This window comes from Ambystoma mexicanum, chromosome 9, assembly GCF_040938575.1.
Source record: "Ambystoma mexicanum isolate Mex_15411 chromosome 9, UKY_AmexF1_1, whole genome shotgun sequence".
Taxonomy (NCBI): domain Eukaryota; kingdom Metazoa; phylum Chordata; class Amphibia; order Caudata; family Ambystomatidae; genus Ambystoma; species Ambystoma mexicanum.
Window position 1 is genome coordinate 444,590,934 of NC_090931.1, and position 14,207 is coordinate 444,605,140.

A 14,207-nucleotide genomic window follows, 5' to 3' on the forward strand; every position below is an offset into this window, starting at 1 on the left:
CCTCCTCTTCTTCTGGCGCTGAGTCATCGGCCTCTTCTTGTTCCTCTTTGGCTGATGCTGAAGGGAAGTATCTGGACAGAGAGGGAGTGGAGGAGGTGCTGGCTCAAGTTGGAGATTTCATGGGATTTTCAGAGCCCCTGGTGCCGGTGGAGGGGGCCGACCCTTCTATTCGCCAGTATAGGCATACACCTAGGAAGGGGTTGCCATTGGTTTCCGATATCCGGGAAAAAATCCTCCGGGAATGGCATGACCCGGAGAAGATTGCAATGCCCCGCTTCATGTCCAAACTTTACCCTTTGAAGGGCGAGACTTTGCTGTCTGATCCAGTTGAGGTCGACGTTATCCTCGCCAGCCTGGTGGGTCGCTCCTCTATGTCGGCCGAGGAGGCGGCCGTCCGGGATCCAGTGGACCGCCGAGTTAATTCCGGCCTTAAGAAGGTTCATGCAGGGGCGCATCTGGCCCTTCGAGCAAATATCTATGGTTCCTACACAGCTGAAACAGTGTTGAATGGTTTCAGGGAGTTGAAAAAGGCTGTCAATGAAGGCTCTGATTGTGCCCCTTTGCTTACAGACATGCACAGACAGGTTGAGTTTTTGGCCGATCTGGCTTTTGATGGGGTGCGTGGTTCAGCCATGGCCATGGGGGCTGGTATATCTGCCCGGAGGCATTTGCACCTAAGGGACTGGAAGACTGATGGGTCTCAGAAGGCGGCTGCCCTGAAACTTCCTTTCACTGGGTCCAGGCTTTTTGGTGATTGCCTTGAGGATAAGGTGCACAAAGTTTTTAGGGCGGACAAACATGCTGACAAACTTCGACGCAAGCCTCCTTCAACGGCCAAGAAATCTTCCTCTGGGGCTGGTCCAGTGACCAGCAGGTCTTTTCCTGGCTCCTCATCACATTCTTTTCGGAGGGCTAGGGGGGGTCGGGGTCCTCCACGCTCTTCACGTTCTGGCCCGGCACCTAAGTCCTGACGGTTTGGGATTGCCGGTGGGCGGGCGGCTCCGGCAGTTTTTTCCAGTTTGGGAAAGGTGGTGTTCCGACTCATGGGTTCTGGACACAGTACAATGGGGGTATCGAGTGCATTTCCTGTCTCCTCCTATCCAGCATTGCATGGTTCGGACTGTGGTTCCCAGGTCTCGGCTCAAGAGGCTGGCCATGGACGCCGCGCTCTCCGAATTAGTGTTGAAGGCGGCCATCATGCCCATTCCTCTCCCTGTGCAGGGTCAGGGGTTCTACTCACGGGTGTTCCTGGTCCCCAAACCTTCGGGGAAGTACCGTCTAATTCTGGACCTCAAAGCCCTGAACTGCTTCGTCCAAAAGGAACACTTCAAGATGGAGATTTTACAGAACATTCTTCCGATGTTAATAAAGGGGGATTGGATGACATCTCTGGATCTCCAGGACCCTTATTACCATGTGGCTCTCCGTCCCTGGCACATGCAGTTCTTCCGCTTTGCATTGGGATCCCGACATTTTCAGTTCAGGGTGCTCCCGTTCGGACTGCGATCTGCCCCCAGAGTTTTCACCAAGCTGGTGGCTCCCCTGGTGGCGCACTTACATCTGCGGGGCATTCAGATATTTCCCTACCTGGACGATTGGTTGGTCAAAGCGTCCTGCCGGCAGACTGTCATTTCTCATCTCCGATTGGTCTGCCAGGCATTACAGGACTGGGGTTTCCTGGTGAACTGGCAGAAGTCCCAACTGGAGGCTTCTCAGGATCTAGTTTTCATTGGTGCACAGGTTTGCACCAGGATGGGGAAGGTGTTCCTGTCCCTGGAGAGGGTCCGTCGCTTGCTGACTGTTCTGGGCAGGGTTCTCGGGAGGCAGTATGTCCCGGCCCGCCTATTGCTGAAATTGCAGGGGCACATGGCTTCTTGCGTGTTTCTAGTTCCCTGGGCCCGTCTTCATCTACGCCCCCTGGTGTCCTACCTTCTCTCCCACTGGCTCCCTTCATCTCAAGCTTTCGAGGCTTTGATTCCGGTGTCTCTGGCGCTGCGGGTCTCCCTGCAGTGGTGGTTGAGGGTTCCGAAACTACGGGCTGGGGTGTCCCTGATCATTCCTCCTGTGACCACACTTACTACCGACGCCAGTGGAAGGGGCTGGGGAGCTACGTTGGGAGTCCTCTCTGCTCAGGGATTGTGGGATCTGGAAGAGAGCCATCGGACATCAAACTGGCGAGAGTTGTGTGCCATTCTCCGGGCTCTGGTGTACTTCAGGAGGTTGCTGATGGGCCGGGCAGTTTTGGTCCGGACGGACAATACGACAGCTTTGGCTTACGTCAACCGCCAAGGGGGTTCCGGCCGCTCCTTGAATGCCCTGGCAGCTCAGATAGGTGCTTGGGGGGAATCACATCTGGTGTCCCTGGTGGCCTCACATATCAGGGGGGTGGACAATGTTCGGGCGGATCTACTCAGCCGCCGGTTTCCCTCCTCGGTGGAACTGGTCCTCTCGACCCAGGTTTTTGCAGAGATCTGTGTCAGGTTCGGGACCCCTATTCTGGACCTGTTTGCGTCTCCAGCCTCAGCAAAAGTTCCCCTCTTCTGCTCTCGTTTTCAGACAGAGGGTGTGTGGGGGGTGGACGCCCTCTCTGTGCAGTGGCCTCAGGGTCTCCTTTATGCTTTTCCACCTATTCCTCTTCTGCCTCGGGTGGTTCAGCGCATCAGAATATCCAGGGTGACTGTATTGTTGTTCGCTCCGTACTGGCCCCGCCGGAGTTGGTTCCCCTCTCTGTTGGAGCTTCGGTGCCAGGAGCCTTGGCTGGTTCCGAAGTGGCCTTGTCCCCTTCTGGGGGAGCTACGGTTGGGGGTCCGCCAGATACAATGGGCAGTGTGGATATTGCACGGGCTAGGCTGATATCTCAGGGGTTTTCTGGTCCTGTGTTGGATTCCATAATGAATGCTCTTAGACCCTCCACTCTGAAGGCTTACGGCAGACATTGGAGCCATTTCCGGGACTGGTGTGGGCGGTCTGGGATTCCACCCCTGCGTTCTGGCCTCCCCGCTATCCTTCAATTCCCCCAGGATGGGTTTGACAAGGGCCTGGCGGTTTCCACGCTTCGCTCTCAGTGGGCCTCCATAAAATTCCTTTTGGGGGACTCTGATGGGCACTTGGATGGGGAGGTGTTGGTGGGGAAGTTGCTCAGGGGTTTTTCTTCTTCCCGTCCTTGTACTTATAAGGGGCTTCCTCCTTGGGATCTCCCTCTTGTCTTAAAGTTTCTTCAAGGGCCTCCCTTTGAGCCCATTTCCGAAATTGATATGAAACATCTGACGCTGAAGACTGCTTTTCTGATTGCCATAACTTCTGCCCGTAGGCTTGGGGAGATTGGGGCTCTGTTATGTCACCCCCCTTTCCTGAGGGTTCTGCCAGACTCGGTGGTGCTGAGGTGTGATCCGAAGTTTCTCCCTAAAGTTGTTTCTCGTTTTCACACCTCTCAGGATCTGGTTCTCCCTGCCTTTTTTCAAAATCCGCAAACGCCAGAGGAAGTGGCTTGGCATAGCATTGATGTGCGGCGGGCGGTGTTGGAGTACTTGGCTAGAACTGCCCCTTTCCGCCGCTCTGACAGTCTTCTGATTACTTTTGGCCCGGCTGGGGCTGGGCGTAAGGCATCTGTAGTGTCCATTAGCCGATGGATCCGTCTTGTGGTCTCCATGGCCTATGTGGCTTCGGGCCTGCCTGTGCCTGCGCACGTTCAGGGGCGGTCCACCAGAGGTTTGGCAGCCTCATGGGCCGATGCTAGGGGGGTTTCTCTACAGGAGATATGTAGAGCTGCCACTTGGGCTGATCAGAGCACCTTCATCAACCACTATAGGTTGAATGTCTCCCACTCGGGGGTTGGTTCCTTCGGGGTTGGAGTTTTGTCTGTGGGGATTTAATATTGGAGTTATTAAAGGTGTGTGTTTCTGCACTGTTTTGACTCTGTGTCTCATTGGGACCTTTTTCCCCGTTTGTTGCTTTGGTATACCTCATGAGGTAAGTACTGGGACGAGGAAGAGTGGACGTGGAGGTAATGTTCTGATTACTTACCGGTAATCTTCATTACTCCTAGTCCTACTCTTCCTCATCACAGTACTGACGACCCTCCTCACCCTCCCTGCGGGGAAGGTCCCATGCTACGGCTTGGTAATATGAAACTAAGTGACGTGGGTGTGGGGGAGGAGTTATAGAAATAAGAAGAAATAGAAGAAGGTCCTGTGTCGGAGGCGGGTGCCTCATGAGGTAAGTATTGTGACGAGGAAGAGTAGGACTAGGAGTAATGAAGATTACCGGTAAGTAATCAGAACATCTATCCCTACGCTTCACCCTCTGTGATTTGAGATGGCCTGACCTCGGTGTAAAGCACTGTGCAAGCAGCCAGCAGAATACACCACAACATCACAGAACATAACAAATATGTCCCTTTTCTCTAAGAAATTAGGATATACAGCCGCATGGTCTCCCAGAGGACGATACTCCACCCACGAACCTGCATCCCTTGGCTAAGCTGCTTGCTCATTTTTCCTGCATCCTCCAGACATGCGCAGATGAGACACAGATTGCCTTCCCATTCAGCAAGAATCCCACTCTAGCTTCTTATCAATCGCCTCTTGCCTCTCCTGCATCCAAAACTAAATGTCTTCAAACCTCCCCCGATTCAACTGGGGAATGTCTTAGATAATCCTATGGGGCTCAGTTATACTGCCCTCTCTGCCATCCAGCTGGCACCCTTCACTGTGTTCCTCCACTCCGACCCTCAGGCTGGGAAACCTGCGGGTAACTTTGACATTTAGTTCCTTCACACACAGGTCCTTGAAATGGTCAAGAAATCCCACTCCCAGCTACACCTGCTTAAACACATCCCACTTTTCCTACATTTCCCATAAGGTTGAAGTAATTGGGGTTTTGGTTCTTTCAGAGACCATCTTTAGCTAGGCCTCCTAAGTCTCCCCTCCAACCGCTACAGATCCCGCAGGACAAGGCGCCCAGGCTCACCCTCTGTCTGAAATCCAAGAACACATTACTCTAACGCTTAAAGCCCACCATTGGCTCCCATTTCATGCTCGGATCACCTACAGCTGCTTTATTTACCATGCCTTTTGGGGTTCAGGCCCAGTGTATCTTTAGAAGAAAGTGTCCAAATAATCCATCTGCAGACTTTTAAGATCTGCTTTCTCCAGACCCCTGATTGCCTGGAGTAAGATCAGTGTCTGGACTGTGGATTCTGTGGTTGCCAGCCCATGGAAGGAGCTCCATACCCATCTCTGATCAGACAGGAACCACCTTCATTGAGGAATTGGCTCAAGACTTTCCTCTCTAGAAAAGCCTTTGAACTAACTATAGACCCTCTGCCTGTTCTCCCTCTTAGCGCTTGACACCTACACCCTGTGGTCGGATTGGTCTATTGCCGTGCCTCCAACGCTTCCCAGGCCGCCATGTACTTTGCATTGGCAGTTCAGTCTGCCTGGACTTGCCCTTGCCTCCAGTTCACATCTGGCCACCTTGCACTCCCACACCTGCAACATGACTATGGATCCCCAGATTCAACTGAGAATGTTTGCACTTGTTTTTCTGTGACTATCTTGTCTGGGGCCTTCTGGCTTCATCTGCAGGTGTTTGCGTTGATTTTATATGTTTGTCTTAAAATGTCTACTCTTGCCTCTGGCTCCACCTTTGCACTCATCGGATCTTAATGTTTTAAGACTTGAAAGAGACCAGTTCACAGATTACAGTTTACAACAACAAAAAACGTTAAATAAATAACTGACAGAATGGTAATGTTGTCCCCGTTTGTCTTCCAGGCAAACATGAGGAGAAGCGGGACGAGCATGGGTTCATCTCCCGGTGCTTCACTCGAAAATACACGTAAGTTCCTAGACTAGGCACCTGGCTACACCAAGATTAGGAGAACACTGCATAGAGCCTCTTAATCAACACGCATTGAAGACAGGGTCAAAGGAGCCTTATACCTGGTGACCCTCTCCCAGCTGACGTGCCATTGGACACTGGTGATGGGTGTCGTTTCCTAGTGATAGTATACCACTCACCCCTGTGGTGCCAGACACACTGCTTGAGCCTGCGGTCCTAGGACTGGGTTCTGAGAAATAGGTAAGCTTGCAGCCCTGAGGTGTGAGCCACACTGTATTTTTTTTTGTAACCCCATTTCAACACATATATATGCAGGGGAGACCCCCACTGCTCCCCCACATGCCCCTCTACCATTTTTATTACCTTAACCCACATATACACATCGTAAAATGAAGCTCTCGAAAATTCAGTATTTTGGGCCTCGCAGTGATGGGCTGCAGTATTTCGGCATGATAGTACCAGGAGTGGTTTCCTGGTGATAGGTTAGCTCTCAACCCGGCTTTTGACTCTGGTCGTAGGGTGCAGATTCTTACTAATCGGTTCACTATTTGCCCTGTGGTGAGCAAACACACTGGCTGCATTAGATTGGTTCCCAGGAATCGAGACTGGTTTCTTAGGGTTGGGGCAGCTCTCAGCCCTGTGATATGGAGGTGCAGTGCACTGAACCTCACAGCCCTGAGGTGAGCAGACACACTGGATTGGACTAGGTCCTAGGAGTGGTTTCATAGGGAAAGGGCAGCTCTCAGCCCTGTGATATGGAGATGCACTGCACTGGACCTCACAGCCCTGAGGTGAGCAGACACACTGGATTGGACTAGGTCCTAGGAGTGGTTTCATTGGGATAGGGCAGCTCTCAGCCCTGTGATATGGAGGTGCAGTGCACTGGACCTCACAGCCCTGAGGTGAGCAGACACACTGGATTGGACTGGGTCCTAGGAGTGGTTTCATAGGGATAGGTTAGCTCCTGGTCCTCGTGTGCAAACAGACTGCAGGGTACTCTGTTCCCACAAGCGGTCTCTCAGTGAAAAGGAAGCCCTCTCCCCCACACCCCGCACAAGATGTGCAGAAACACTGCATGAGACACTGGTTCTAGGAGTGGTTTCATAGGGATATGTTAGCTCCTGGTCCTCGTGTGTGAAAACAAACTCCAGGATACTCTGTTGCCACAAGCGGTCTCTCAGTGAAAGGAAAGCCATCCCCGCACACCGCGCATGAGATGTGCAGAGACACTGCATGAGACCCTGGTGCTAGAAGTGGTTTCATAGGGATAGGTTAGCTCCTGATCCTCGTGTGTGCAAACAAACTGCAGGGTACTCTGTTCCCACAATCAGTCTCTCTGTGAAAGGGAATCCCTTCCCCACCACGCCCCGCATGAGATGTGCAGGCACACTGCATGAGACTCTGGTGCAAGGAGTGGTTTCCTATTTCCATACGGAATCTTTGAGTCCTGTTTCTTTTCCGCACTGCATGCTGGGACGTGTAGGCCCACCCTTGAAATGGGGAAAACGAAACTACAAGCTTCAACATGCAATTTGAAGCAAACAGCAGGACTGGCTCTAGGTGTCACGCATGGAACTGTGAAACCTGTCAGGGAGGCAGCACTTGAAGTGCATAGTTGGGGTCAAATTTCAGGCCATGGCCAAAATCGCAGACAAAATGTGTCTGTGTATGTTTTGGTTGCCAGGAATCTCAGGGACCTCCCATCACATTTGCCAGCGGTTTAATTTAATATGGTGTTGCACCACTGCACACTCATATCCACTGGATTAGGCTCATGTGCCGGGAGTGACGTGTAATTGAGGAAAGCTCCTTTCTTGAGAAGCTCACTTCATGTGAGGCCTGCAGTGGGTTCTGGTGATGAGAATGGTTTGTTATTGAGAAGCTCCCTTCTTGTGAGGCGAGCAGTGGTTTCTGGTGGTGAGAATGGTTTGTTATTGAGAAGCTCAATTCATGTGAGGCGTGCAGTGCATTCTGGTGGTGAGAATGGTTTGCTATTGAGAAGCTCCCTTCGTGTGAGGCGTGCAGTGCGTTCTGGTGGTGAGAATGGTTTGCTATTGAGAAGCTCCCTTTTTGTGAGGCGAGCAGTGGGTTCTGGTGGTGAGAATGGTTTGCTATTGAGAAGCTCACTTCTTGTGAGGCGTGCAGTGGGTTCTGGTGGTGAGAATGGTTTGCTATTGAGAAACTTCCTTCTTGTGAGGCGTGTAGTGTGTTCTGGTGGTGAGAATGGTTTGTTATTGAGAAGCTCAATTCATGTGAGGCGTGCAGTGCATTCTGGTGGTGAGTGATTTGTTATTGAGAAGCTCCCTTCTTGTGAGGCGTGCAGTGCAATCTGGTTGTGAGAATGGTTTGCTACAGAGAAGCTCACTTCATGTGAGGCGTCTAGTGCGTTCTGGTGGCATGCAGTGGGTTCTGGTGGTGGAATGGTTTGCTATTGAGAAGCTCCTTTCGTGTGAGGCGTGCAGTTCGTTCCGGTGGTGAGAACGGTTTGCTATTGAGAAGCTCACTTCATGTGAGGCGTCCAGTGGGTTCTGTGGTGAGAATGGTTTGCTATTGAGAAGCTCCCTACTTGTGAGACGTGCAGTGGGTTCTGGTGGTGAGAATGGTTTGCTATTGAGAAGCTCACTTCTTATGAGGTGTGCAGTGGGTTCTGGTGGTGAGAATGGTTTGCTATTGAGAAACTCCCTTCTTGTGAGGCGTGCAGTGTGTTCTGGTGGTGAGAATGGTTTGCTATTGAGAAGCTAAGTTCATGTGAGGCGTGCAGTGCGTTCTGGTGGTGAGAATGGTTTGCTATTGAGAAGCTTCCTTCATGTGAGGCGTGCAGTGCATTCTTGTGGTGAGAATGGTTTGCTATTGAGAAGCTCATTTCATGTGAGGCGTGCAGTGTGTTCTGGTGGTGAGAATGGTTTCCTATTGAGATTCTTCCTTCTTGTGAGGCGTGCAATGCGTTCTGGTGGTAAGAATGGGTTGCTATTGAGAAGCTCACTTCATGTGAGGCGTGGAGTGCGTTCTGGTGGTGAGAATGGTTTTCTATTGGAAATCTTCCTTCTTGTGAGGTGTGCTGTGGGTTCTGGTGGTGAGAATGGTTTGCTATTGAGAAGCTCCCTTTTTGTGAGGTGCGCAGTGGGTTCTGGTGGTGAGAATGGTTCGCTATTGAGAAGCTCACTTCTTGTGAGGCGTGCAGTGGGTTCTGGTGGTGAGAATGGTTTGCTATTGAGAAATTCCCTTGTGAGACATGCAGTGGGTTCTGGTGGTGAGAATGGTTTGCTATTGAGAAGCTCACTTCTTGTGAGGCGCGCAGGGGGTTCTGGTGCTGAGAATGGTTTGCTATTGAGAAGCTTCTTTCCTGTGAGGCGTGAAGTGGGTTCTGGTGGTGAGAATCGTTTGCTATTGAGAAGCTTCTTTCCTGTGAGGCGTGCAATGGGTTCTGGTGGTTAGAATAGTTTGCTATTGAGAACTACCCTTCTTGTGAGGAGTGCAATGCGTTCTGGTGGTGAGAACGGTTTGCTATTGAGAATCTCCCTTCTTGTGAGGCTTGCTGTGCGTTCTGGTGGTGATAATGGTTTGCTATTGAGAAGCTCATTTCATGTGAGGCGTGCAGTGCATTCTGGTGGTGAGAATGATTTGTTATTGAGAAGCTTCCTTCTTGTGAGGCGTGCAGTGCCTTCTGGTGGTAAGAATGTTTTGCTAATGAGAAAGCCACTTCATGTGAGACGTGCAGTGCATTATGGTGGTGAGAATGGTTTGCTATTGAGAAGCTTCCTTCTTGTGAGATGTGCAGTGGGTTCTGGTGGTGTGAATGGTTTGCTATTGAGAAGCTCCCTTCTTGTGAGGCATACAGTGGGTTCTGGTGGTGAGAATGGTTTGTTATTGAGAAGCTCCCTTCTTGTAAGGCGTGCAGTGGGTTCTGCTGGTGAGAATGGTTTGTTATTGAGAAGCTCAATTCATGTGAGGCGTGCAGTGCATTCTGGTGGTGAGAATGGTTTGCTATTGAGAAGCTCCCTCCGTGTGAGGCGTGCAGTGCGTTCTGGTGGTGAGAATGGTTTGCTATTGAGAAGCTCACTTCATGTGAGGCCTGAAGTGGGTTCTGGTGGTGAGAATGGTTTGTTATTGAGAAGCTCCCTTCTTTTGAGGCGAGCAGTGGGTTCTGGTGGTGAGAATGGTTTGCTATTGAGAAGCTCACTTCTTGTGAGGCGTGCAGTGGGTTCTGGTGGTGAGAATGGTTTGCTATTGAGAAACTTCCTTCTTGTGAGGCGTGTAGTGTGTTCTGGTGGTGAGAATGGTTTGTTATTGAGAAGCTCAATTCATGTAAGGCGTGCAGTGCATTCTGGTGGTGAGAATGGTTTGTTATTGAGAAGCTCCCTTCTTGTGAGGCGTGCAGTGCATTCTGGTTGTGAGGATGGTTTTCTACAGAGAAGCTCACTTCATGTGAGGCATCTAGTGTGTTCTGGTGGCATGCAGTGGGTTCTGGTGGTGTGAATGGTTTGCTATTGAGAAGCTCCTTTCGTGTGAAGCGTGCATTTTGTTCCGGTGGTGAGAACGGTTTGCTATTGAGAAGCTCACTTCATATGAGGCGTCCAGTGGGTTCTGTGGTGAGAATGGTTTGCTATTGAGAAGCTCCCTTCTTGTGAGACATGCAGTGGGTTCTGGTGGTGAGAGTGGTTTGCTATTGAGAAGCTCACTTCTTGTGAGACGTGCAGTGGGTCCTGGTGGTGAGAATGGTTTGCTATTGAGAAGATCACTTCTTATGAGGTGTGCAGTGGGTTCTGGTGGTGAGAATGGTTTGCTATTGAGAAACTCCCTTCTTGTGAGGCGTGCAGTGGGTTCTGTGGTGAGAATGGTTTGCTATTGAGAAGCTAAGTTCATGTGAGGCGTGCAGTGCGTTCTGGTGGTGAGAATGGTTTGCTATTGAGAAGCTTCCTTCATGTGAGGCGTGCAGTGCATTCCTGTGGTGAGAATGGTTTGCTATTGAGAAGCTCATTTCATGTGAGGCGTGCAGTGTGTTCTGGTGGTGAGAATGGTTTGCTATTGAGAATCTTCCTTCTTGTGAGGCGTGCAATGCGTTCTGGTGATAGGAATGGGTTGCTATTGAGAAGCTCCCTTTTTGTGAGGTGCGCAGTGGGTTCTGGTGGTGAGAATGGTTCGCTATTGAGAAGCTCACTTCTTGTGAGGCGTGCAGTGGGTTCTGGTGGTGAGAATGGTTTGCTATTGAGAAATTCCCTTGTGAGACATGCAGTGGGTTCTGGTGGTGAGAATGGTTTGCTATTGAAAAGCTCCCTTTTTGTGAGGTGTGCATTGGGTTCTGGTGGTGAGAATGGTTTACTATTGAGAAGCTCACTTCTTGTGAGGCGCGCAGTGGGTTCTGGTGCTGAGAATGGTTTGCTATTGAGAAGCTTCTTTCCTGTGAGGCGTGAAGTGGGTTCTGGTGGTGAGAATGGTTTGCTATTGAGAAGCTTCTTTCCTGTGAGGCGTGCAATGGGTTCTGGTGGTTAGAATAGTTTGCTATTGAGAAGTACCCTTCTTGTGAGGAGTGCAATGCGTTCTGGTGGTGAGAACGGTTTGCTATTGAGAAGCTCCCTTCTTTTGAGGCTTGCTGTGCGTTCTGGTGGTGAGAATGGTTTGCTATTGAGAAGCTCATTTCATGTGAGGCGTGCAGTGCATTCTGGTGGTGAGAATGATTTGTTATTGAGAAGCTTCCTTCTTGTGAGGCGTGCAGTGCCTTCTGGTGGTAAGAATTCTTTGCTAATGAGAAAGTCACTTCATGTGAGACGTGCAGTGCATTATGGTGGTGAGAATGGTTTGCTATTGAGAAGCTTCCTTCTTGTGAGATGTGCAGTGGGTTCTGGTGGTGTGAATGGTTTGCTATTGAGAAGCTCCCTTCTTGTGAGGCATGCAGTGGGTTCTGGTGGTGAGAATGGTTTGTTATTGAGAAGCTCCCTTCTTGTGAGGCGTGCAGTGGGTTCTGGTGGTGAGAATGGTTTGTTATTGAGAAGCTCAATTCATGTGAGGCGTGCAGTGCATTCTGGTGGTGAGAATGGTTTGCTATTGAGAAGCTCCCTTCGTGTGAGGCATGCAGTGCGTTCTGGTGGTGAGAATGGTTTGCTATTGAGAAGCTCACTTCATGTGAGGCATGCAGTGGGTTCTGGTGGTGAGAATGGTTTGTTATTGAGAAGCTCCCTTCTTGTGAGGCGAGCAGTGGGTTCTGGTGGTGAGAATGGTTTGCTATTGAGAAGCTCACTTCTTGTGAGGCGTGCAGTGGGTTCTGGTGGTGAGAATGGTTTGCTATTGAGAAACTTCCTTCTTGTGAGGCGTGTAGTGTGTTCTGGTGGTGAGAATGGTTTTTTATTAAGAAGCTCAATTCATGTAAGGCGTCCAGTGCATTCTGGTGGTGAGAATGGTCTGTTATTGAGAAGCTCCCTTCTTGTGAGGCGTGCAGTGCATTCTGGTTGTGGGAATGGTTTGCTACAGAGAAGCTCACTTCATGTGAGGCGTCTAGTGTGTTCTGGTGGCATGCAGTGGGTACTGGTGGTGTGAATGGTTTGGTATTGAGAAGCTCCTTTCGTGTGAAGCGTGCATTTCGTTCCGGTGGTAAGAACGGTTTGCTATTGAGAAGCTCACTTCATGTGAGGCGTCCAGTGGGTTCTTTGGTGAGAATGGTTTGCTATTGAGAAGCTCCCTTCTTGTGAGACATGCAGTGGGTTCTGGTGGTGAGAATGGTTTGCTATTGAGAAGCTCACTTCTTGTGAGGTGTGCAGTGGGTTCTGGTGGTGAAAATGGTTTGCTCTTGAGAAGCTCCCTTGTGAGACGTGCAGCGGGTTCTGGTGGTGAGAATGGTTTGCTATTGAGAAGCTCACTTCTTGTGAGGTGTGCAGTGGGTTCTGGTGGTGAGAATGGTTTGCTATTGAGAAGCTCCCTTCTTGTGAGGCTTGCAGTGGGTTCTGGTGGTGAGAATGGTTCGCTATTGAGAAGCTCTCTTCTTGTGAGGCGTGCAGTGGGTTCTGGTGGTGAGAATGGTTTGCTATTGAGAAACTCCCGTGTGAGGCATGCAGTGGGTTCTGGTGGTGCGAATGGTTTGCTATTGAGAAGCTCCCTTCATGTGAGGTGTGCAATGGGTTCTGGTGGTGAGAATGGTCTGCTATTGAGAAGCTCAATTCATTTGAGGCATGCAGTGCGTTCTGGTGGTGAGAATGGTTTGCTATTGAGAAGCTCCCTTCTTGTGAGGCATGCAGTGGGTTCTGGTGCTGAGAATGGTTTGCTTTTGAGAAGCTGCCATACCCCCTTGCATCTGCTAGCCAGAGAAGTTGGTTGTTATTCAGAGAGGCTCCCTGCCTCTGCAGTGTGCAGAAACACATGCTTAGGACAATGGCAGAGCCTGTGTGACTGACTCTGCCTAGCAATGCCAGTCTTTCTGGAGCACCATTCCATCTAGAATTCTCCAAATTTACTAACAGGCCAGCACTAGCCCCAGGGGAAGAATCTATTGAGTTCATACTTGGAAGGCGCCTGACACTTGAAGCCTATTTCATATTTTCCTCTTTTCCTCTTCTTCCTCACAGCCTTCCCCCCGGCATCGATGCCACCGCAGTGGTCTCAACACTGTCACCCGATGGCACGCTCACGGTTGAAGCCCCGCTACCCAAGCCCGCAGTGCAGTCTGCAGAGATGACCATCCCCGTCACTTTTGAGAGTCGTGCTGAGATCGGACCATCCGAGGCCAAGAAACCAGAGGAAGCCGCAAAGAAATAGCATGAAGTCTCCAACTCATTTTATAGCAATGTCTCATAGTTGTGCTGGTCTTGCACGTGTGTTGAAATCTTTCTACAATAAAATAAATAAAATCATTTCCCTGATGTTCACAGTTGATGAAATGTATCATTGTTTGATCATAGAGCATATGATTTATTTAGGTTGTTGCAGTGCCTTGCTACTACATGAAAAAATTGCTTTTTAAAACGTCTGGGGACTTTTCAAGTTTTACATCCAATTTCGGGGCCTCCTGACAAGGCTGATTGTAATTCTGTGGCAAATTCACTTGTAATGGGCCATCAAAAGACTCTGGTGCAAGCAGAACAGACAGGCTGGGAAATCCTGCACCCAATAACGTAAATAGTCAAAGTAAATGGCAAAGTCGGCTTTATTAACAATCTACATAAAGCAAGGACGCAATAAGCACACAGGTCTCAAAAGCTCTCTCTCGATCCAATACAATACATCAGGTTATACCTCGAGAAATATGTCATAATTGATGTCATAACACAATCTTAGTTGCAAAAAACTACAGGGTTGAGGGATTGATTAAGGGAATTGTCTACATATAGTTTGTATATGGGTTAGTCTTTTCATTGGATTTACCTACCTGATGCTCCCCA

At 50.1% G+C, this 14,207-nt stretch overlaps 1 protein-coding gene across 1 annotated transcript in view; it reads left to right on the forward strand.

The window, feature by feature from the left end:
• The window catches only part of HSPB1 (heat shock protein family B (small) member 1), a 38,496-nt gene extending 24,804 nt beyond the window's left edge, over positions 1–13,692 (forward strand). Inside the window, exons 2-3 of the mRNA XM_069614951.1 lie at positions 5,775–5,838; positions 13,395–13,692. Coding sequence (XP_069471052.1) covers positions 5,775–5,838; positions 13,395–13,584 — 254 coding nt within the window. The 3' untranslated portion in view covers positions 13,585–13,692. The remainder of the gene's footprint in view (positions 1–5,774; positions 5,839–13,394) is intronic.
• The last annotated feature ends 515 nt before the right edge of the window (positions 13,693–14,207 follow it).